This window comes from Mauremys reevesii, linkage group 1 (genome assembly GCF_016161935.1).
Source record: "Mauremys reevesii isolate NIE-2019 linkage group 1, ASM1616193v1, whole genome shotgun sequence".
Classification (NCBI taxonomy): Eukaryota; Metazoa; Chordata; order Testudines; family Geoemydidae; genus Mauremys; species Mauremys reevesii.
Window position 1 is genome coordinate 155,949,895 of NC_052623.1, and position 24,598 is coordinate 155,974,492.

Below are 24,598 nucleotides of genomic sequence, written 5' to 3' on the forward strand. Positions count from 1 at the left end.
GGGAGAGGGCTGTGGCAGGGGAAAAGCTGGGCTGATTGGGAAAGCAGCCACAGCTGTAGCCAGTTCAATCAGGGCCCAGCTGGCCCTTATAAGAGGGCAGTGGGCCAGAAGGATGAACAGACACACTCTCTAGCTTGCTTGAGAGAGAAGGACCTAGCTGCCTGGGAAGCTGAGGAGGATACCTAGGGTGGAGCAGTGCTGGGGAAGGGCAGAGTGAGCTGAGGAGCTCCAGCCTAGCAAAGCCTCAGGCTGCAGGCCGAGTGAAGGGCCGACAAAGGTACTGGGGCTGCAGAGGGGCAGCCCAGATATAGGCAGAGGCAGCTGGTCCAACCACCCTTGCCAATGATGAGTGGTTTATAGACTGCAATCTGCCCCAGGGAGCGGGGGCTAGATGACTGGCAGTAGCCACTGAGGCACACTGGGGATGGGGGGTCCCCTGGGTGGGGAGACCCAGATTGTGGGTTGCTGCTAGGGGGCAAAACCCTGATGGTAAAGGGCACCGGGGTCCGGGAGGGACACGAGGGGCCAGCTGCAGGCAAGACATCAGCCAGCAGAGGGCGCTCCGGAGCTGGAAAAGAGCTAATTCCCTGGACAACCAGCAGGAGGTGCCATGCTGGTGAGTCGTCACCCCACTCCACCCCCAAATATAGATAAAATCAGTTTATACAAAGAAATTCTAGGAAAACTTTAATCTCATAATACTTACCTCCATACGAAGTCCTATAAATGGCATATTTGTATCACACATTGCTACAAGATGAGCTAGGACTTTATTGAAGGCACACATTTCTCCAGATCGTTTTGGTTTCTTAGATTCTACAGAACAATGATCACCAGACAACTAGAATTCAAACAGAGAAAAGACGATATGTACTAGCCCATTTGGAATAAAAACAGTCACCCTTCAAAAAGGTCATGATGCAGAACAAAAGCTTGATCAGCTGTTATGTTTGAAATGAAATAGTCTCTGGGCACATGGTTACTCTTAAGGGTTAGAGGACTCAATATGATTTATTTAAAAGCATTCTCTAATTTTTTCACAAAACAATTTAGTGTTTAACACACTTGCAAACCTTCTTTGCGTAAGCTTGTTTACTGAGTCCACACACAGCACTCTCCCCAAAATATTATGGGTCTCCTGAAGTACCTTTCCACATAGCGACTAGACCAACTCCTCAAATAAGAGGGTTTGAGAAGTTGCAATCTGCATTACCTTACAATCATTTAAATTCCCTCTGAATATCCATTTAAGCCACAAGACTTCAAGAAACCTCTTATTACATCTTTTACATATTCACTGTATCATTGAAATATATTTGAAATACACTAGCTTTTGCTCAATAATCACAGCATCTGATTGATGATGCCTCATCCTTTCCCCTATTCCTTCTCACTGTCCAGTCAGCCTCCTCATTGCTTTATATCTGAAGTTAGTTTGTAAACTACCTCAGCAGATGACACGAGGGAACTGGAGCAAAAATGTAAAGAACACAATCCTATAAACAAGCACTTTCAAATATATAAAATGGCATATTTTTGTAAAACAGGACACCGATAATACATAAACATATCTAATATTTTGGAAACTAGAAAGGCTCCAGAACTGCCAAAATTATGTAGCGTAGACAAGGGTCTAGTTAAGAGAAAAAGAACCCTCCACACAAACAAGAGTTACTTAAACACAACTGAAATAACCAAGAATTATCACAATCATTCTGCTTATTTTTCAATTAAATACAAAGTCACAGTTAAAACATACACTTTATACATCTTTAAACATTAGGTCCAAGAACACTGCACACTTAGGGTATGTCTACACTGCAATTAGACACCTGCAGCTGGTCCTTGCCAGCTGACTCAGACTAGCAGGCTCAAGCTAAGAGGCTGTTTAACTGAAGTGTAGATGCTCAGGCTAGAACCCAGGCTCTAGGACTCTGAGGTGGGAGGGTCCCAGAGCTCCAGCTGCAGCCCAAACATCTATACCACAATTAAACAGGCCTACAGCCCGAGCCCAAGTCAGCTGGCACAGGCCAGCCACAGGTGTCTAATAGCAGTGTAGACATACCCATAGGAGCGTGACCCTGCAGTGAGCACAACACAGACAGGCTCTTTGCAGGAGTCTAAGTAATGACTTCAGCAGGACTTTGCCATGCAGATCTCATTGTAGGATTAAAGTTTCCATACCAAGAGCACTTTAAGTTTATTACCTTTCATACATTCAACGCATTTTTTATTAGAAAATGTACACTAACACTCCATCACATGAACTCAAAGTTCTTTCCATCTATTCACCACTTCTTGTAAAATACCTCCCTAAAAAACCACCTACATATATTCAATCCATGATAACACCGGGCAGCATAGGCAAAGACTACCGTATATACTCGCCAACCCCCCCAAAGATGGATAAGTAAAAATGGAAATTTTTTATAACCTGTTCATAAGCCGACCCTATAATTCAGGGGTCAGCAAACTTTGGCTCCCAGGCCATCAGGATAAGCCGCTGGTGGGCTGAGACGGGTTGTTTATCTTGAGTGTACACAGGCACGGAGGTAAACCTAAGTAAACAAAGTGTCCCGGCATGCCAGCTGCTTACCCTGACGGGCTGGGACAGCAACTGGTGGGGATTTTATTTGGGGGGGGGGGGAAGCTGGGAGTCAGGAGAATAACCCCTGTGACCACCCCCCACAGGACCCCACCCCTAGCCTGGGACCCCCACACACTTCCCATCCTATCCCTTCCCACCTTATGTGGGGAGGGCCAGGGGAGGATGTCTCTGACCTGGCTGGAGCTGCTCCAGCAGGCTGGGCAGCGTGGCCACATCCTGCTCCGGCAGGCCAGACCGGGCGGTGCAACCACAGCATGTTCCAGTGGGCTGGGCCGGGCAGCACAGCCGCAGCATGATCCAGCGGGTCGGGCAGCGCGGCCACAGCCTGCTCTGGGGTGCGGGGCAGAGCGGCACGCTGCAACCTGCCAGCCCCGGAGCTGCAGCTGCTTCGGAGGTTGGGGGGAGCAGCATGGCCAGAAGCGGAGACACTCTGGCCCCACCTCTTCCCTTCTGGCTGTGCTGCCTCTCCTTGCTCCCTCTGTTGGGCAGGAGGGACTGTGTCCCACCTCTCCCTCTCTATACCCGTTCATAAGCCAACCCCCTTCTCTGGTGCTTCTCTTTTTTACTAAAAAATTCAGCTTATGAACGAGTATATACGGTACTTAAAAAGGTAAATAGTTAAAACTGTATACATTTAAAAGCAAAATTTCAGGGTTACTAGACTCCAGTGATTAAAAACAGATCAACTATTTGAGTATCAGAGTCAAGTTTAATTAAGTTACTATTACTATTCTAATATTAACAAATTAATGTTGCCTTTATCTAAAATATACTTGATTTAAAATAAATATGTAAGCCCAGCTTGTCAAAACTAGTAGTACATCTTTACCCCAATATAACGTGACCCGATACAACACGGTAAAGCAGTGCTTGGGGGGGGGGTCGTCTGCGCGCCTCCAGCAGATCAAAGCAAGTTCATTATAACGCGGTTTCACCTATAACAAAGTAAGATTTTTTGGCTCTCGAGGACTGCGTTATATGGGGGTAGAGGTGTAATAAAGTCAGAATGACTCAAGCTCCCTAATTTGTTTGTATAGCTGCTAAAACAAGGGAAGACCATACACAGTGAAAGGGTATTTGACTAAGGTCTCATCTACAAATGGAACTTATTATGGAATAAGGCGGGTGTGTGTTTAAAGCACAATAACTTTTCTGGAATAGCTATTGCAGAGTAGCTTATTACACAATAGCAATTCTGCTTCATTTCCCCATGTAGAAGAGATGTGACGTTATCTGATTAAAATATGACCATATAGATCATTGTTGCTACCAGTTATATATTTGCAGCAAATCTTGTACAATGGTTGTCGAGTGAGGGGTCTATGGAAAGGTTATGATTCGCTAGTTCTGATTGAGCTATCTGTGTGCATTTATCCTTCTTGTATGTGAAGTTCTAAGTACTGGCTCTATAATTGGATTTCAAACATTTGCTCCTGGGCTAACACCCACAAAGTAATTAGCCAACACATCTTGGAGGGACTATTCAAATTCAGTAACCCATCAAAAGAACATTTAACTAACAATGGACCATGGGAGACACCCATCTACACTTAATGTAATTTCATGCTGTGACTAGGCAAAATGCATGGACATTTGACTTGCCCATGTGACTCCAAACTCATAGACTCATAGACTTTAAGGTCAGAAGGGACCATTATGATCATCTAGTCTGACCTCCTGCACAATGCAGGCCACAGAATCTCACCCATCCACTTCTATAACAAACCTCTAGCCTATGTCTGAGTTATTGAAGTCCCCAAATCGCGGTTTGAAGACCTCAAGCTGCAGAGAATCCTCCAGCAAGTGACCCGTGCCCCATGCTGCAGAGGAAGGTGAAAAACCTCCAGGGCCTCTGCCAATCTGCCCTGGAGGAAAATTCCTTCCCGACACCAAATATGGCGATCAGTTAAACCCTGAGCATGTGAGCAAGACTCACCAGCCAGCACCCAGGAAAGAATTCTCTCTAACATCCCATCACAGACCACTGGGCATACTTACCTGCTGATAATCAAAGATCAATTGCCAAATTAATTGCCAAAATTAGGCTATCCCATCATACCATCCCCTCCATAAATTTATCAAGCTTAGTCTTAAAGCCAGATATGTCTTTTGCCCCCACTACTCCCCTTGGAAGGCTGTTCCAGAACTTCACTCCTCTAATGGTTAGAAACCTTCGTCTAATTTCAAGTCTAAACTTCCTAGTGTCGTTTATATCCATTTGTTCTTGTGTCCACATTGTTACCAAGCTTAAATAATTCCTCTCCCTCCCTAATATTAATCTCTCTGATATATTTATAAAGAGCAATCATATCCCGCCTCAACCTTCTTTTGGTTAGGCTAAACAAGCCAAGCTCTTTCAGTCTCCTTGTTGCTATGATTTTCCACAGTAAGAACAATGGGATGTCATCAACATGGCAAAAGCTATAAAAGGCCCTGGAAACAACTCCATTTGGTCTTCAATCCTGCTTCTTACCTCTGGAGGAATTTTGCTACAAACTGAAGCTCTGAACAAAGGACTGAATGACCCATCTAAAGCTGTGGATGTGTTCCAGAGACTTGACTTAAGCCAGCAATTTACTCCATCACTACTACAAGCCTGAACCAAGAACTTTGTCATTACTGTATGTACTTTAGTCCTTTAACCAATTTTAACTCTCACCTTTCTTTCTATGAATAAACCTTTAGATTTTAGATACTAAAGGATTGGCATCAGCGTGATTTTTGGATCCAAGATCTAAGTTATATATTGACCTGGATATGTGGCTGGTCCTTTGGGATCAGAAGAACCTATTATTTGATTAGACCGGTTGTAAAGAACCACTCATCTCTGAATCCAGTGTTCTTGGTGGTGATATAAGAACTGGAATGCCTGAGGAGACTGCCTTTATGTTTTCTTATTAGCCAGTGTGGTGAAATAGGAGTTTATTTTTGTGGCTGGTCTGGTATATCTTATAAAAGAATAACCACCAGTTTTGGGTTGTGCTTGCTCTATTTGTCAGGGGTTTGTCCTGAATTTGGCACTCTCTGTTATGACCCACTAAGACACTGTTACGGAGGTGAGCTACGCAACATTTCAAAATATGCCATTATTAAAGCTGGCAGTTATCCCCACTAGCTGCATCTAACTTTGAACTGGGACAAATTAGGTACTTATAATTCACCTACAACCAGACACTATTCACAATCTTAGGGCAAACACAGGTTTAATGTCTGTTTCCATATGGAAATACAAACCTTGCGCTTGGCACCACCTTTTGCTTGTTTCCCACTTTTTGTGTCTAGTACCAACTCCTCGATGTTTGGTTTGAATTGCTGTAGTAAAAGTGCAGTAGCAGGGCTGTCATCTCCTTCAGGACAGCTCACAGAGAGAAAATGATTCTTGTACTCCAGTTCTGTGGGGTTGCCAGGAACTTCAAACATCTCTACCACCTATGTTTAAAACAAAACATTCATTTTGAGAAGAACCTTGACAAAATAAAAAAAATAAACAAACTACATTAGTTTTTTTTCCCCTCTTCCAAAAACTATTTTGTCTCTTTCTAAAAAGATTGTATTATAGTAGGGAAAAACTCAGGAAGAGAAGGGAGACCAGCCTGCTAGGAAATAAAAAGAAAGCTAGAAGGCTCATGGGGTAACAAAACCAGATTATGTTCAGACAAACCATTATTAATAGACAGACCCTAGGAGCTAGAGAAATGGGGACTAGACATTTAAAGCAATCATCACTGGTAGCCGGTCTATCATGCTGTATTTACTATTTAAAAGGAAAAAAAGAAAAAGAAAAAAAAGAGTGTTTGTTACGCTTTTGTCTCCAAGCACCAAGTTCAGAAAAGTGTTTTTCAATTACTTACAATGTAGTACTGTGGAAGGCGAGTGAGTTTGATAAACAGTTTGTGCTTGGAAAGGTTTCCAACAGGATGGCTAGCATAATTAGCTAGCTGCAATGTTTCACTGGTTACTGTAGGCAGATGTTTTATAGACTGTTTGCATCGCTGCTGTCCAAGCCAAAACCTTGCATTAAAGAAGAAAGAAAATTAGTGCTTTGAGTTTTTATGTATTAAAATGCTCCAAAACAGTAAGTCATACAGGGTCACTATCAAATTAAAAGTTATATACAAAGTGAAGTTAATGTAAAGTTAATTACCCTAGACCAATAGAATTTTAAAAATTAGATTTACTTGTCACTATTTATGTTTATATTTGGTCTCCATCAGCTTGGGTAATAATTCAATTTCATTTATTTATAGTGTATTTCACTTTTAGATTCTTACTGCTGCAACACTTGGATTTCACAGACTACAGGGAAGTGTTCTTTCATTTAAGAACTATATTCAGTGAGATTTTAGAAGACATTGCTGGAAATATTTCTGCAGGATTACAGAATTAGAGAATACCTTAGAAAACCCTGGAGGTTTTAGTGAGTTCACAATGTGGCCCCTTCCAACTTTACCGTGTCCCATTACAAAAATTTACTGGAGAAAAATTCTTCTTACTTCAGTGTTCTGGCAAGCCATGTCACAATTTTTTAAACAGACACTGACACTACACTATTCTGTTACTTTCTGGGTTTCTGCTATTTTCTAGCATAACTATATGAACCTGAAATTTCAGGGATGAAGAAGGCCTGATCTATATAGAAGATATTACAGCACATTTATCCTAATATAAAACTGAATCGGAGTCAGAATATTTGAGATATTTACAACTGGATTCTGATCACACAGGCAAGACAACAAGTCACAGCTAGGTCTGAGAATAAGCCAGAGATCTATAGTTTGATTTTCAGATGTACTGAGCATCCAGTTTCTGTGGTCTCCAGCTGGAGTTTTGGGTGCTTGGAACCTCTGCAAGTCAGGACAATAATGCCCAAAGGTAAGCCTGCCATGTCCTAATGGCTGTTACAGAATAGAGAATAGCTGCCTCAAGGTTTGCAATGCTATCTTGGCCTTCAGTTACAGGCCACAATTTATAACACAGGAATGTTGATAATTTCCCAGGATGCCAATAGAGTATGACTCTTACAAAAGTGTGCTGGGAGTTGTGGGAGCTGCACACGTGCGGGGCGGGGGGGGACGGATCGAACCCGGATGACAGAAAAGACGGTTACTCACCTTTTAACTACTGTTCTTCGAGATGTTTTGCTCATATCCATTCCAATTAGGTGTGCGCGCGCTGCGTGCACGTTCGTCGGAAGATTTTTACCCTAGCAACACTTGGTGGGTCGGCTGGGCGCCCCCTGGAGTGGCCCCACTATGGCACCGGATATATACCCCTGCCGACCCATCCACCTCTCAGGTCCTTCTTGCCGGCTACTCTGACAGTGGGGAAGGAGGGCGGGTTTGGAATGGATATGAGCAACACATCTCGAAGAACAACAGTTACAAAGGTGAGTAACCGTCTTTTCTTCTTCGAGTGCTTGCTCATATCGATTCCAATTAGGTGATTCCCAAGCCTTACCTAGGCGGTGGGGTCGGAGCGAGATGTTGCAGAGTGCAAAACTGCTGAGCCAAAGGCTGCATCATCTCTGGACTGTTGAACCAGAGCATAATGTGAAGCAAAGGTGTGGACCGAAGACCAGGTAGCTGCCCGACATATCTCCTGGATAGGTACACGAGCCAGGAAGGCGGCAGATGAAGCCTGAGCTCTGGTAGAGTGTGCGGTGAGGTGGTTCGAGGGTACATGAGCCAATTCGTAACAAGTACGGATACATGCCATTACCCACGATGAGATCCTCTGGGATGAGACAGGTAGACCCTTCATTCGGTCTGCCACTGCAACGAAGAGCTGGGGCGTTTTACGAAATAATTTTGTCCGCTCGATATAAAATGCGAGTGCTCTACGGACGTCCAGGGAGTGCAATTGTTGCTCCCGTCGTGATGAGTGCGGCTTCGGGAAGACGACCGGAAGGAAGATATCCTGGTTGACATGGAATGCCGATACCACTTTAGGGAGGAATGCCGGGTGTGGTCGCAACTGCACCTTGTCCTTGTGGAACACAGTATACAGTGGGTGCACCGTTAGAGCATGAAGCTCGGAAACTCATCTGGCCGATGTAATGGCTACGAGAAAAGCTGTCTTCCAGGACAGGTATAGCAACGAGCATGTTGCCAACAGCTCAAATTGGGGAGACATAAGTCTGGTTAGAACCAGGTTGAGGTCCCATGTTGGGGCGGGGGTGTCGTACTTGTGGGTATAGGCGCTCCAGGCCCTAGAGACCATAGGGTGTGAGAACATGGAGCGGCCACTCCCCCCTGGATGGAAGGTAGAGATGGCCACCAAGTGCACCCGCAACGAAGATACCGCCAGGCCCTCCTGTTTGAGAGACCAGAGGTAGTCCAAGATGGTTGGGATCGAGGCCTCAGTGGGGGTGACACTGTGTGTCCCGCACCAGCAGGAGAAACGCTTCCATTTGGCCAGATACGTTGACCGGGTGGAAGGCTTCCTGCTACCCAGGAGTACTTGCTGTACTGAGGCAGAGCAACGCAACTCTGACTGGTTTAGCCATGCAGCAGCCACGCCTTGAGGTGAAGGGCCTGCAGGTCTGGGTGGCGAAGTCTGCCGTGGTCCTGCGTTATGAGGTCTGGGTGGAGTGGCAGGGTAATCGGGTTGGCTAGTGACAGGTCGAGCAGCGTGGTGTACCAGTGCTGCCTGGGCCACGCTGGAGCGATCAAGATTAAGTGTGCTCTGTCCCTGCGGAGTTTTAGCAGGACCTTGTGAACCAGTGGGAACGGCGGGAAGGCATAAAGCAGCTGGTTTGTCCACGGTATCAGGAATGCGTCCGAGAGCGACCCCGGTGAGAGGCCTTGGAAGGAGCAGAACATCTGGCATTTCCTGTTCTTGCGGGAAGCAAACAGGTTTATGTGGGGAAATCCCCACCTCTGGAAAACCGAATGAATAACATCCGGGCATATCGACCACGCGTGGCAGAGGAATGACCTGCTCAGTCGATCCACCAGAATGTTCCGAACCCCCGGGAGAAAGGACGCTACACCAGGTCTATCGAGTGGGCTATACAAAAGTCCCAGAGTCTGATGGTCTCCTGACAAAGGGGGGGAAGATAGAGTCCCTCCCTGTTTGTTTCTATAGTACATGGCCGTTGTGTTGTCCGTAAACACTGAGACACAGTGGCCTCGTAAATGTTGCAGGAACGCCTGGCACGCCAGGCGAACTGCTCTCAGTTCTCGGACATTTATGTGCAGTGTCAGCTCCTGAGTGACCAGAGGTCTTGTGTACGAAGGCTTCCGAGGTGCACGCCCCAGCCGAGAGAAGACGCGTCCGTCATCAGGGACACTGAGGGCTGACGCGGATGGAACGGTAGCCCTGCACACACCAGGGAGGGAGTCAGCCACCAGTCTAGAGAGCCTAGAGTGCTTAGGGGAATGGTGACTATTGTATCTATTGAGTCCATGCTCAGGCAGCATACCAAGTTGAGGCAAGTTTGTAACGGATGGAGGCGGAGCCTGGCGTGCTTGGTTACGAACGTGCATGCCGCCATGTGACCCAAGAGACTGAGACAAGTGCGAACCGTGGTCGTCGGGAAATTCTGCAGACCGCGGATGATTGTTGCCATTGCCTGGAACAGCGGCTGTGGTAAGCAGGCCCTGGCGAGACTGGAGTCCAGGGTCGCTCCTATGAAGTCTAACCTCTGTGTGGGAGCCAGAGAGGACTTCTCTATATTGATCACCAGGCCTAGACGAGTGAATAGGTCCCTGACGATGCCCACATGCTGGGTGACTTGTGTCTCGGAGGTCCCCCGGATGAGCCAATCGTCCAGATACGGAAACATGTGTATCCGACGTCGGCGGAGACATGCGGCGACCACGGCCATGCACTTTGTGAATACCCTTGGGGCTGTGGAAAAGCCGAAGGGCAGGACCGTGAACTGGAAGGGTTGACGGTCGGCTACGAAGCGGAGGTACCTCCTGTGCGGAGGAAAAATGGCAATATGAAAATATGCGTCCTTCATATCGAGGGCGGCATACCAATCTCCAGGATCCAAGGATGGGATAATGGTCCCCAGGGATACCATGCGGAACTTCAACTTCATCATAAACTGGTTGAGTCCTCGCAGGTCTAGGATAGATCTGAGACCTCCCTTTGACTTGGGGATTAGGAAATAACGGGAGTAAAACCCCTTGCCTTTTTCGTTCTTCGGCACCTCCTCTATAGCCCCTATGGCGAGGAGTGACCCCACCTCTTGCAAGAGGAATTGCTCATGAGAGGGGTCCCTGAAGATGGACGGGGTGGGAGGGTGGGGTTGAAACAAATTGGAGTTGGTATCCATATTCCACCATGCGTAGGACCCAGAGATCCGAGGTTAACTGGGACCACGCCAGGAGGAAGTAGGAGAGACGGTTGGAGAAGGATCCTGGTCTGTAACTGGTACGCCGTCCTCGGGCACACCTTCAAAAGTTAGATTTTGGTCCCGGTGGTGGTTTCGAGGGACCTTGATTTTGGCCCCTTTGGGGTCCTGATTGGCGTCTACGCCCACCTCGTCCGCGCCGTCTGTCAAAGTCCTGTCTGTTTCTAGGCACAAAGTACGGCCGGGGAGGTTGGGGGCGGAAGGACCTGCGTTGGGTCACTGGCGTGCGCATGCCTAGCGAACGCATTATGACCCAATTGTCCTTCAGGCTTTGCAGCCGGGGGTCAGTCTTCTCCGAGAAGAGGCCTTTACCATCGAACGGCAAGTCCTGGATTGTGTACTGCAGCTCAGGCGGGAGGTTGGAAACCTGAAGCCAGGAGATACGCCCCATGGCAACACCTGGCTGCTGAGTAGGCTGCATCGAGCGAGGCTTGGAGGGAAGTTCTGGCCACCTTTTTTCCTTCCTCCAAGAAGGCCGCGAACTCCTGGCAAGAATCCTGAGGGAGTAGTTCTGTAAATTTCCCCACCTCCGCCCATGTGTTGTAATTATAGCGGCTGAGGAGGGCTTGTTGATTCACCACCCGGAGCTGTAAGGCACTCGCCGAGTACACCTTACGGCCGAGCAGGTACATTCGCCTAGCCTCCTTCGATTTTGGGGCTGCCACCTGCTGGCCATGGCGTTCCCTCTCATTAACTGACTGAACGACCAGTGAGCATGGCGGAGGATGGACATACAAATACTCGTACCCCTTAGAGGGCACCATATATTTACGCTCGACTCCCCTGGCCATAAGTGGGATGGAGGCCGGCGATTGCCATATAGTGTCGGCATTGGCCTGGATGGTACGAATAAACGGTAGGGCCACTGTGGTGGGAGCATCCGCCGACAGAATGCTCACTACTGGGTCCTCCACCTCTGGGACCTTCTCCACCTGGAGGTTCATGTTGAGTGCTACCCTCCTGAGGAGGTCCTGGTGGGCCCTCAGGTCGATTGGAGGAGGGCCCGAGGAGGATGTCCCTGCCACCGCCTCATCGGGAGAAGAGGAAGAGGAGACATCTGGGACGAGAGGGTCCTGCGTGGCCTCTTGCTCCTGAGCAACCTCCTGCTCCAGTGGGACTGGGAAGTCCGGTGGGTGGACTGGAGCTTCCTCCGTACCAGCCAGAGGGGAACGGCTGATTGTCGCCTCTGACACCCGGTGCTCTGATGGTGCCGAGCAGGACGGGACTACTGGTGCACCTTAGGCCTGGTGGTACGCCCAAGGCGTCCAGAAGGACCACTGGTGTGGGCCTAGGTCCTGGTCCTGTGCCTCTTGGAAGACCCCAGTGGGCACATCGGACTCGCGGTCCTGCGCATAATAGCTGTCCGCGCGGGACGACCCTGAAGCGTGTCTGGATGGCCATGAAGGAGCGGAGAGGCCCTGAGCAGAGTCCCTGTCTCTAGCTAGCCTAGCTCTACTCGGCACCGGAGACCAGTACCGGGAGCGAGATCGGGACCTGCGACCGGAACGGTGCCTGGAGGTCGACCGCGATCTCGAGGCTCGGCGTAGGGAGCGGCTACAGGAGTCACGGTGCCGGGAGCTGGAGCGGTGCCGAGAATAGCGGGCCAGAGACCGGGATGCCGACTGGAGCCGCGAGTGCGACCGGTGCCAAAGAGGAGAACGGTGCCGGGACTGCGAGCGGCGACGGGAGCGGGAGCGCCGTCGGGACCTGGAACGTCTGCAGGACCGTGATCTTGAACGGTGCCGGTCTGCTGTGCCGACAGAGGGTGGCCGTATCAAGGCCGGCTTGCCTATAGACTTTATCGCCCACACTGGCGGTGGAGGCAGCGTTGACTCTGTCATTGAAATCAGATCCCTCGCCGTTGAGAACGTCTCCAGCGTGGACGGGATAGTAAGCTCTACCACGGGTCTTGCCGGGGAGCTGACAGGCACCGGACTCGACGGCCCTTGTGGGACCGGAATTGACGGTGCCGACATCGTCGGTGCCGCGGCGGGTGTCAGCGCCGGGCGGTCCGACTTGGACGAGCTTCCTGGCTGCGGTGCAGGTGGCACGGAAGCAGCAGGAGTCTTAGACTTTCTCGACCTTGGGGAGAGGGAGCGGCGTCGAGCCGGCCTTTGTGCATCCGGTACCGAGGAGGTGCTTCTGCTCGAAGAGTGACCAGTGCTCGGTGCTGAAGGCGGAGGGGTGAGAGCCGCCTCCATGAGGAGCTGCTTTAGCCTAATGTCCTGCTCCTTTTTTGTTCTTGGCTTAAAAGCCTTGCAAATGTGGCACTTAGCTGTCAGGTGAGATTCTCCGAGGCACTTCCGACAGGAGTCATGCGGGTCTCCTGTCGGCATCGGCTTGCAGCAGATCGAGCACGGTTTGAAACCCGGTGAGCCGGGCATGGGCCCCGGCACTGGGCGCGGGGAAGGGGCTATTCCCCAAACGCCTCTTAACTATATTATATTAAATATACTATAAAGTGATAAACTAAGTTGAACTATATAAAAAGTTTTTAACTATATACAACAAGGAACGAGAGAACTACGAGTAGCTAGGGAAGTGGAGGTCAGCTAAGCCACGCTCCACTGTTCCGACGACCGACATGGGCGGTAAGAAGGAACTGAGGGGCTGATGGGTCGGCAGGGGTATATATCCAGTGCCATAGCGGCGCCACTCCAGAGGATGCCCAGCCGACCGACCGAGTGTTGCTAGGGTAAAAATCTTCCGACAAATGTGCATGCGGCACGCGCACACCTAATTGGAATCGATATGAGCAAGCACTCGAAGAAGAAGATGGGATTTTATTTTCACATGGCTTTAAATTGTATTTGTATTACTTGTTACAGTCAGGCTTGGGAGGCTCTAGGGACATAAGGACATATATTTTATTGAGTTAATACATTATTTGCTTAAAATTATTAGATGCTTCAATCTTAGGGCTTCAGAGGACATCTAAAATTTATAAGTTAGAATAGGGGTAGGCAACCTGCGGCAAGCGAGCTGATTTTCAGTGGCACTCACACTGCCTGGGTCCTGGCCACCCGTTCGGGGGGCTCTGCATTTTAATTTAATTTTAAATAAAGCTTCTTAAACATTTTAAAAACCTTCCTTATTTTACATACAACAGTATTTTAGTTATATATTATAGACTTATAGAAAGAGACCTTCTAAAAACGTTAAAATGTATTACTGGTACGCAAAACCTTAAATCAGAGTGAATAAATGAAGACTCGGCACACCACTTCTGAAAGGTTGCTGACCCCTGGGTTAGAACATCTCTTAATGGTATAAGTTGATCAAAACTGAAGCGCTAAAGTAACTGGATAAGAAGTGGAATGCATTATGCTGACAATGGGCAACTCCTGTTCCTTCCTTTGCTGCTACAAAGGGGAGGAGGGAAACAGGATTTGGGGAAGCTGTGCATGTGTGCATGCACGGTGAAATTTTGACCCTAATGAAGTCAATAGGAGCTGGCATGGACTTCAGTTGGGACAAGATTTCACCCACACGGTGCTGTGAAGGCCAACTACAAAGGAGCTCCCTGTGCGCGCACACACATGGGGAGGGATTTTCAGACAGAGTGAGATAAAGGTAGGCTAGGAAAGGGTTATGGAGTCTACTCCAGCAGAGGGAAGAGAAGATAGCCAGCACCTTAACTTACTTGGGATAGGGAAAGGATATGTCTCCCACAATGCTAAAGAACTTATTCTTGTATGTTATAATACATAATATGTCAGTCAAATGAATAATTCCAATATCACTTACTTGAGCTGTTGAAGCCAAGGGATAATGCGTTTCATGTCATCATTGACCGACTTTTCTATGTCATCCAGTGTCAGCTGGTCTATAAAAATGTAATTATTTAAGTGAAAAAAAAGTCTAACATCTACTTTGTAAATAGTGAATCCGACGAAGTGGGTATTCACCCACAAAAGCTCCAATACGTCTGTTAGTCTATAAGGTGCCACAGGACTCTCTGCTGCTTTTGTAAATAGTGAAATTCAGACCTCTGAGTAAGAAACAACTTCTTGTATTTCTGTCTAATTTGAGTCACATAACCACATTTTTGTATATATACTTAAAAGTGAGCAATAACTCTTTTGAAATACTACCCAAGCACAAAAAAATTATTATACTGTTCAGAAAAACTAATTTATTTTCTCATACAATTTGAAGCTTAAGACACCGAACTTGTTAGGCATACGGTGTTGAATACACACATACAGGAGCAGAGTCTTAAAACCTGTCTGGTCACACCAGGTGTTTACATAGAGCTCTAAATAAAATGTGCATTAAATCACTCCATTCAATAAAAGCACCACCAAATCATGATGAATCATACAAAACATGCAATTTAAACAAAGCCTAACTATTTAGTGTTAATCCTTCTACAATAAAGTATTCAGAATATCTTAAATTAATTGCAAATCCAGTCACATTAAGGATTTGTAAATTTATATACCTGATTTTAGACCAAGACTGCAACATTCACTCATGTAAGCCTTATTCATCTACACAGTTCCATGGAGTCAGTGGAATCACTCACATAAAGGAAGCAAGAGTAGAGCCTTTATAAAGTATTAAGTATGGCCTATTTCACCTACTTACCGATTCCATAAAGCATTAGTTGGAACATTCCAGAATGAAGATCTACAAAAATGTGAAGACATTCCGATCGACCACATGGCTCCAAAATTGGAACAACAAGAGTTGGAAGAGCCGTCTCAATGAATGCTAAATAAAAATAAAAAATTACTACATTGCACATGACCTTCTGATCCACTTAATTAAACAATGGCCTATCACAGTCAACCAAAACTATGGTCCTAATCCTGCCAATCCATATACAACATCAGTAATCCTCACTTGTAAGTAGTCCCATCAAATTCAGCAGGACTATTTACACATTACTACATTTCTCATGCAAGTAAGGAGTTGCAAGATAAAGGCCCCTATATTGAAACAAGGTTAATGTTGGAATAACAGCCAGAAAAGCAATGTATAGTTAAGGAAGAAATCCCTAACACCTACTAATAACAGGATGCACCAAGAACATTAAAGACCCTATCCAACTGCTATCAGTTTCAATAGGAGTTGGATCAGGCCTAAGTGCTCCATCCAAAGGCTACTGAAGTCAGTGAAAGGACTTGTATTTCTTTTTGACTATAACAAGTTTCAGACTAGAAGACTTCAGCCCCCCCATCCAAAACATCATGCACTACAAACTTTAGCTTCTGTACTACATGTAAAATTAGATATCTGCTAGAAACATTAAGTACATAAACTTTCTGAAGCAGTTATCAATGTATGATGACCAGGGCCGGTGCAAGGATGTTTCACGCCCTAGGCAAATAAGAACATAAGAAAGGCCGTACCGGGTCAGACCAAAGGTCCATCTAGCCCAGTATCTGTCTACCGACAGTGGCCAATGCCAGGTGCCCCAGAGGGAGTGAACCTAACAGGCAATGATAAAGTGATCTCTCTCCTGCCATCCATCTCCATCCTCTGACGAACAGAGGCTAGGGACACCATTCTTACCCATCCTGGCTAATAGCCATTTATGGACTTAGCCACCATGAATTTATCCAGTCCCCTTTTAAACATTGTTATAGTCCTAGCCTTCACAACCTCCTCAGGTAAGGAGTTCCACAAGTTGACTGTGCGCTGCATGAAGAAGAACTTCCTTTTATTTGTTTTAAACCTGCTGCCTATTAATTTCATTTGGTGACCCCTAGTTCTTGTATTATGGGAATAAGTAAATAACTTTTCCTTATCCACTTTCTCAACATCACTCATGATTTTATATACCTCTATCATATCCCCCCTTAGTCTTCTCTTTTCCAAGCTGAAGAGTCCTAGCCTCTTTAATCTTTCCTCATATGGGACCCTCTCTAAACCCCTAATCATTTTAGTTGCCCTTTTCTGAACCTTTTCTAGCGCTAGAATATCTTTTTTGAGGTGAGGAGACCACATCTGTACACAGTATTCGAGATGTGGGCGTACCATGGATTTATATAAGGGCAATAATATATTCTCAGTCTTATTCTCTATCCCCTTTTAAATGATTCCTAACATCCTGTTTGCTTTTTGACCGCCTCTGCACACTTCAGAGACATCTCAGAGATTTTTTTCAAATGTGCATTACTTTACATTTATCCACATTAAATTTCATTTGCCATTTGTTGCCCAATCACTTTGTTTTTGAGATTTTTTTTTTTCTCTACTTTCTGCTTTGGTCTTTACTCTCTCTGAGCAGTTTAGTATCATCTTGCAAACTTTGCCACTGTTTACTGTTTTCCTTTCTCCAATTTATCTTTACAGAAACCATGTTGACTATTGCTCAAGAGTTTATATTTTTTATGTGTCTGACATTTTTTTTCTTTACTATTGTTCAACTAACAGGTTACAAACCTTAGTTAATAGCTAGTGACACTTCAATCTGTGACAGTTCCTCAGATTTTTCACACTACAAAAGCTCTCTCAGGTTTGGGAATCTCTCATCCTCAGTCTCAGAAAAGAAGAAGCAAAGAAAATCATTTTTTTTTCTCTGCTTACTTTTTTAAGTTTTTTTTGCTTTCCTTTTTTGATCACTGCTTCTTTTACATGGTTGTTAAGCCATGGTGGCTCTTTTTTAGTTCTTTTACTGTTTTTCTTAATTTGGGGTATACATTGAAGTTGGGCCTCTATTATGGTGTCTTTAAAAAGGGCCCATGCAACTTGCAGGGATTTCACTTTAGTCACTGTACCTTTTAACTTTTGTCTAACTAACCCCTCATTTTTGTATAGTTCCCCTTTTGAAATTAAAGGCCACAGTGTTGGGCAGTTGTGTTCTTCCCACCACAGGGATGTTGAATGCTATTGTATTATGGTCACTATTTCCAAGCGGTCCTGCTATAGTTACCTCTTGGACCAGCTCCTGCGCTCCACTCAGGATTAAATCTAGAGTTGCCTCTCCCCTTGTGGGTTCCCGTACCAGCTGCTCCATGAAGCAGACATTTAAAGTATCGAGAAATTTTATCTCTGCATTTCGTCCTGAAGTGAAATGTTCCCAGTCAATATGGGGATAATTGAAATCCCCCACTATTATTGTGTTCTTAATTTTGATAGCCTCTCTAATTTCTCTTAGCATTTCATCATCACTATTACTGTCCTGGTCAGGTGGTCGATAATAGATCCCTAATGTTATATTTTTACTAGAGCATGAAATTTCTATCCATAGAGACTCTATGGAACATGTGGATTCGCTTAAGATTTTTACTTCATTTGAATCTACACTTTCTTTCACATTCAGTGCCACTCCTCCACCTACACGACCTGTTCTGTCCTTCCAATATATTTTGTACCCCGGAATGATTGTCCCCCATTGATTGGTCTCAGTCCACCAGGTTTCTGTGATGCCTATTATATCAATATCCTCCTTTATCACAAGGCACTCTAGTTCACCCATCTTATTATTTAGACTTCTGGCATTTGTGTACAAGCACTTTAAAAACTTGTCCCTGTTTATTAGCCTGCTTTTTTCTGATGTGCCAGATTCTTTTTTATGTGATTGTTTATCATCTGATCCGGCCCTTACATTATACTTTTCAGTCCTCTGCTCCTGGCTATAACCTGGAGATTCTCTATCATCAGACTCTCCCCTAAGAGAAGTCTGTGTCCGATCCACATGCTCCTCTGCAGCAGTCAGCTTTCCCCCATCTCCTAGTTTAAAAACTGCTCTACAACCTTTTTAATGTTTAGTGCCAGCAGTCTGGTTCCACTTTGGTTTAGGTGGAGCCCATCTCTCCTGTATAGGCTCCTCCCATCCCAGAAGTTTCCCCAGTTCCTAATGAACGTGAACCCCTCCTCTCTACACCATCGTCTCATCCACGCATTGAGACTCTGAAGCTCTGCCTGCCTACCTGGCCCTGCGCGTGGAACTGGGAGCATTTCTGAAAATGCCACCATAGAGGTCCTGGATTTCAGTCTCTTCCCTAGCAGCCTAAATTTGGCTTCCAGGACCTCTCTCCTACCCTTCCCTATGTCATTGGTACCTACATGTACCACAACCACCAGCTCTTCCCCAGCACTACACATAAGTCTATCTAGATGCCTCGAGAGATCCGCAACCTTCACACCAGGCAGGCAAGTCACCATACGGTTCTTCCACCTTGCCCCCCCCCCCGCCCCGCAGCAGCTACCCTCCTCCACCCTGAGGTGCCCCCCTTGTGGCAGCTCCCCACCCTCCGCCCTGAGGCGCCCCCCCGCCCCAGCTCACCCCTGCTCCGAGCACGAGCACCCCGAGCACGCCGTGGCTGCTTCACTTCTCCCGCCTCCCAGGCTTGCGGAGCCAATCAGCGTAGGCGCTGCAAGCCTGGGAGGCGGGAGAAGTGAAGCAGCCACGGCATGCTCGGGGAAGAGGCGGGGCAGGGGTGAGGCGGGGCAGGGAGCTCCCCCCCCGCCGTACTTGCTGCAGGCAGCCCTCCCCGCGCTCCCCTGCCCCAGCTCCCTCCGCCTAAATGCCAGTGGCGACCGGGGCAGCCGAAGATCCGGCCACCACGGTCGCTGCCAAAGAAAATGGCGCCCCCCAAATCCCAGTGCCCTAGGCGACCGCCTAGGTCACCTAAATGGTTGCACCGGCCCTGATGATGACGACTTGAAACCATATCTTGCAGCTTGTGAATACATTTTACTTTTTTTAAACTTGTCATTAAGCTGCAAGACGCACAGAGAAACAAGGAACGAGAAGTGAGGTGGACAAAGATGACAAAACCATTTTCATGCACAATAAAAGAAATAAGATTAAATGTAAAAGTCATAACAAATACACATACAATTGTCATTAACATTGTAGCTCTTAAGGATGGCTTTCAGCTCCTGAAGTTTCTGATGAGATCTCGCATGCACGCTGTCTATTAAGAGTTTTTCTATTGATAAGTGGTCAATCTGTAGAAACAAAATTACAAGAGCAAGTTTAAAATAAAATCAAGGTACTATGAGAGGAGCACGCAATACATTTGAGTAAGAATTCCTAACTTTACAAGTGAACATTTTAAATTGGTTCACTGTACAATTCTCAATATACCTCAATATAGTCTTAATATACCATAAATTTGTACCCACAACTGAAATGTCTGGATAACATCAAAATAACCTTAGCTCTGCCCCTAGTGCAGCAACTTAACACTGGAAGGATAATTGGGGGAGAGACAACTAGAAGAACTTACGGCTTGTCTGCAGAGAAAAGATTCACAAGTTATACTGGTATAACTGCCCATGTGGAAACACTTTATTTCGGAGTAAGAGTGGCTTTTTTTGGCTTAGCTTAAACTGTTTCCAAAGAGACAGAAGCCAACCTGAAAAATGCCGTATTTATACCAGAATAAAAGTGTGTCTACTCAGGGTTACATCAATATAACTATAGTGGTTTAAATTCACACTTTTGCTAATACTATAGCATGTAAGACAAGCTCTCAGAAACAAATCTTACCCATCCATAACAAAGGGTTTCAACTCAGTGACCAATAGCAGTGGAACTCCTTCCTCATAATCACATATTGGATGACTCCAGTTTCTTCTATAACCATACAAAAACCACAACAAATATTGTACAATAGCCTGCTTAGACAAACAACTTACTTCAAGTCATCATTCTCCATTAAGACTCCATAGATTCATCTATTTTTATTTTTATGTTTTGTTTAGGCCCTTATTACTATGATGTCCTACTGTCAATCTACCCAATGTGATTATTATGCAATTAACAGTAAATATAGAGGGAGTGTGTAACTATGCATACAAGCTCTCTAGGCTCAGATCACCAAGTTATAACAGTGAGATGAAGTGAGCCAGTGTGTGATAAGTCATACACTGAGAATGGCTCCACACATACTTCTACAAACTGCAGTCCTGTTTCAGGAACGGTGCTCAAACACATGCTTGAGTTCCACTGACGTCAGTGGGACTTACACACATGTTGAAAGTTAAGCATGTGCTTTTCTGACTTGGGGCCTGTATAATTACACTGTAAACTCCTTACACCTGTTATGAAGTAAGCCGGAAAGTGGGAGGAAGGTCATGGTACCGTTACTATATCAGTGGCTATCAGCCAACTATTGTACTATTGTCCAAGCTTCTTAAAACGCTGGGGGGTGCGGAGTCCTTCATTCTTACAATGAAAGGGCTGACAGGATTAAGCCTTAGGTATGAAGAGAACAAAGAATGGAAGATCGGGGCTAGTGTTAACTTCTAGTGTTACTAGAGGGGCAGAGTTAAGGTTTGTTTTGTGCTGTAAAGATTTCCCACTGTAAGAACGTTCATGATGGTTTGAGAATCATATAACTAACCTTAGTTAACTATTTCTATTGCTTACTTTTTATGGTAAGCACTGGTATCAGCATGTCACAATCGAACTTGACAAGGAAATTACAAAAGACTTAATTATTTATTCAGGGCAACAGAGGTTTGTTTTGCCGAACTTAACTAGTACCATGTCAATGGAAGTTACCAAAATAAAAATCGCACCCAAATAGGAATGGGGGTTATAGTTCTTTATTTCAGACCACTCTGACTATCCCCACATATTTTCTTAATTTAAGATTGGGGCATTAGTACATTAAAGAGTCAATAAAACAGACCAGTGAGATTATCTACAGTTACTGTACAGAATTAAGTTTTACATTTCTACAAATTGAATATATATTAATCTTTTAGTATAATAGTTTTGGGTGGACAACTTCAGACACTCTGAAGAGGCCTATTTTCAGAGGGCGAGTATGTGGGAACTCCTGAAAATTAGGCCTTTTAAAATGTCTCAAGCTGGCCACCCAAAATCACTAGATACTTTTTAAACTCTTTGCCATAGTTTCGCACCACCCCTTTGTGATGCAGTAAGTGAGGCATTCAGAAATTTTTATGGTCAACTTTGAAATATCCTCTAAATCAGCAATTTGTGGAGGTCACAAAAGAAATGGCACTTAACCTAAAATAGAATTTGATGCCAGACTAGATTCTGAACTCTTCAAATAGAATCTAGTAGTGAGACTATATATCAACTCAATATAGTTATAACTGCTTGATTTAGAAAACTAAATGCCTGCTGCAGCTAGAGAGCCTTACCTTCATGGCTCTTTCCATTAATTTGGAGTCACAAGCTGGCAGGGGAGGTTCATGGGAAATTTGTAGGGGTTTTGAGACATCACTCTCATCAATTTTAATGGTGACCTTGTGAAGAGATGCAGTCCCGGTTTTTCTCCCAACCACCTGTTGGCTTAAAATAAAAAAAATGCAATACTAAATAACTTTATATTTTAAAACAATAGCCTAAAAGTTATTCTTGCTGAAGCACTCCAAGCCATGTTGTGATATTACAGCTAATGTAATCATAGTGAGTAGGAAGACGTTTCTTCAATAGTCAATATCTGATTGCGAAAGCACTGCACAGAAAACATTAAGCAAGTTGTGCTACATTAAAAGTGATTAGAAAAATACAGTGACAAAATGAAATATTTAAACTGGAGCACATAATTAGTTTACGAGGCTCACTATTTGCAGGATATCAAATAAAATGTCAGATTAAAGCATATTAGATATATGAATCAAAACAGCATCAACAGTTATGCTAACTAATATATGGCACCTAAATAAATGTGGTTCAATTTTCTGAAGGTACTCACCACCCACCATCCCCACCTAAGTCAACATGATGTGAAGGTGCTCAGCATTTCTGAAATTCAGACCATATATTTAGGTGATTAAATATGGTAGCTGAGGAGACTTAGCTTTCAAAATTCAGGTTTGAAAATTCTGGCCTAAGTTTATTAATTACAAATACACCAACATTTAAGAGTCTTCTTCTTGCATATCTGTCTGTCAATATAAATAAGTCCTTGGAAATTATTTAACTTACTTCCAAACAGAGAGTGAGAGACACTTCCCTGCATGATATCGTTCCACTTGCACAAGGTCACCCCAGCGTTCCCGAATCAGCATTAGTGTTTGTGAATGCAAAACTTCTAGTTGAAGCGATAAGCAGAAAGAGTCTAAGGAATGGAGTTAAGCAAATACAAACAGCCTCTGTATGCTATACCAATTCACAGTAAGACAACAGAACATCATAAATCTTTTCTATGGTTCTTTATACATACCCATTGCTTCCCCAGATAAATACTTGTTGGTAGTTTATTTTATACAGTGTCAAGTATTTTTCAAAGCTGTCTTTATCTAACTTCTTGCACAGAATCCTCTCAAACTTCTAGGGTACTCTTTTCTAACTGCTTCAAATATTTGAAATCAGGACTGCCTTTTGGTGAAAGGAGAACATTACAAGAAATGCAGTTCATAATGAAGTTGGTAGGAAAAAAAAAACACTCTGTTAACATTCTTAAGATAAGCTTGTAGTGTATTTCTGCATAGAAACTCTCGTTTCATTGACAAGTATTTCACATTACCCAAATATTAATTGATCCCTTGTGTGCACAAAGTCAATTTAATGACTTGTGCATAAATTATTTTCCACTTTATTGACTAATAGAATGGCAGTGTTTGTAGACTTCTGTTGCATCTGTGGACAGTAAAGATTGTTGGCTACTGCACCTTGAAAGTCAGCATTTTATTCTATATCATTTGCCACATGCAGCTACCGAAGTGTTGTAGGGGTAAACAGTTTAGTACACAAAGCTACCCATCCAGTTTGCTTCCAGGTGACCTGAACAATCAAGTGAATGATGCAATCCAGGTGAGTATTGGACACTGCTTCTTGCAATGAATCTTTCCTGCTGGACCATGAGAATAACCTCAAAAACCACTTCCACTACGCTAATGGGCATTATCCTTGTGCTTAACAGCATTTATGTTCTCTTTTAAAGCTCTAACCACTAGAGTGTGAGGCTATTATGTCATTCGATTAAAAAACAATCTTTGGAAGGATACGTAGGCAGCTGTACATGTCCTGAAGCGGTTTCTCATCAGCAAAGAGTCGAGACTGGACCAATTGATGAATGAAGCTGATCTGCATACTATGAACCAAAGCTCGACCATCTTCCATGAATTAAAAATAGTTCACATTAGACATCTAGACATCAAGTCATTTTAAGAAAAAGACCACCACACTGAATAGCTTCCAAAAGGTTAAAGGGTATTTAGCAACTTGGGTTCTATACAGTTCTCTCAGTATATTTGGGGAAATGCCATTGAGACTGTACCCCCTAAAGGTACAAAGTACACAGAGCAAGGTGGTGAAAAACAGGACATTAAGTATGATTTATCCATATCAAGTTGGTGGCATGCAAATATAGGCTGTACAATTAGTTTTAATTCTGATTAATAAAACAACCATTTTGAGAGCAGAACCCCAGATCAATATTAAGAACATAAAAATAAAAGACTTCTGATGTTACCTCCAGTCTCTTTGTCCTCAACCAGAATTTCCAGTTTGAGGAGGCGCCATGGAACGTCAGGGTCATCTCCCATCACTGTCAAGGTAGCTTCAAACTCCCCCTCAACTCGAAATTTCACACGGCCATTAGCTAGGAGAAATCATGAACTTTTTTTTATGCTCAGCATGCTAAACAGGCACCTCAAACTTTAGAGTGCAAGAGGGCTTCTAATATAAAACAAAATTAATCTTCTATGATCCCTAGTCTGCTACATGCATTTCTACAAAATTT

At 44.8% G+C, this 24,598-nt stretch overlaps 1 protein-coding gene across 2 annotated transcripts in view; it reads right to left on the bottom strand.

Moving 5' to 3' along the window:
- Window positions 1-24,598, bottom strand: part of MED14 (mediator complex subunit 14) — a 70,538-nt gene that overhangs the window by 32,456 nt on the left and 13,484 nt on the right. For both annotated transcript variants that reach the window (XM_039543074.1, XM_039543067.1), the window contains exons 6-15: window positions 24,329-24,457; window positions 23,862-23,969; window positions 22,840-22,972; window positions 22,050-22,200; window positions 19,766-19,877; window positions 15,561-15,686; window positions 14,718-14,796; window positions 6,460-6,619; window positions 5,843-6,037; window positions 707-841 (exon numbers count right to left, since the gene is read on the bottom strand). In XM_039543074.1, coding sequence (XP_039399008.1) covers window positions 707-841; window positions 5,843-6,037; window positions 6,460-6,619; window positions 14,718-14,796; window positions 15,561-15,686; window positions 19,766-19,877; window positions 22,050-22,200; window positions 22,840-22,972; window positions 23,862-23,969; window positions 24,329-24,457 — 1,328 coding nt within the window. The remainder of the gene's footprint in view (window positions 1-706; window positions 842-5,842; window positions 6,038-6,459; window positions 6,620-14,717; window positions 14,797-15,560; window positions 15,687-19,765; window positions 19,878-22,049; window positions 22,201-22,839; window positions 22,973-23,861; window positions 23,970-24,328; window positions 24,458-24,598) is intronic.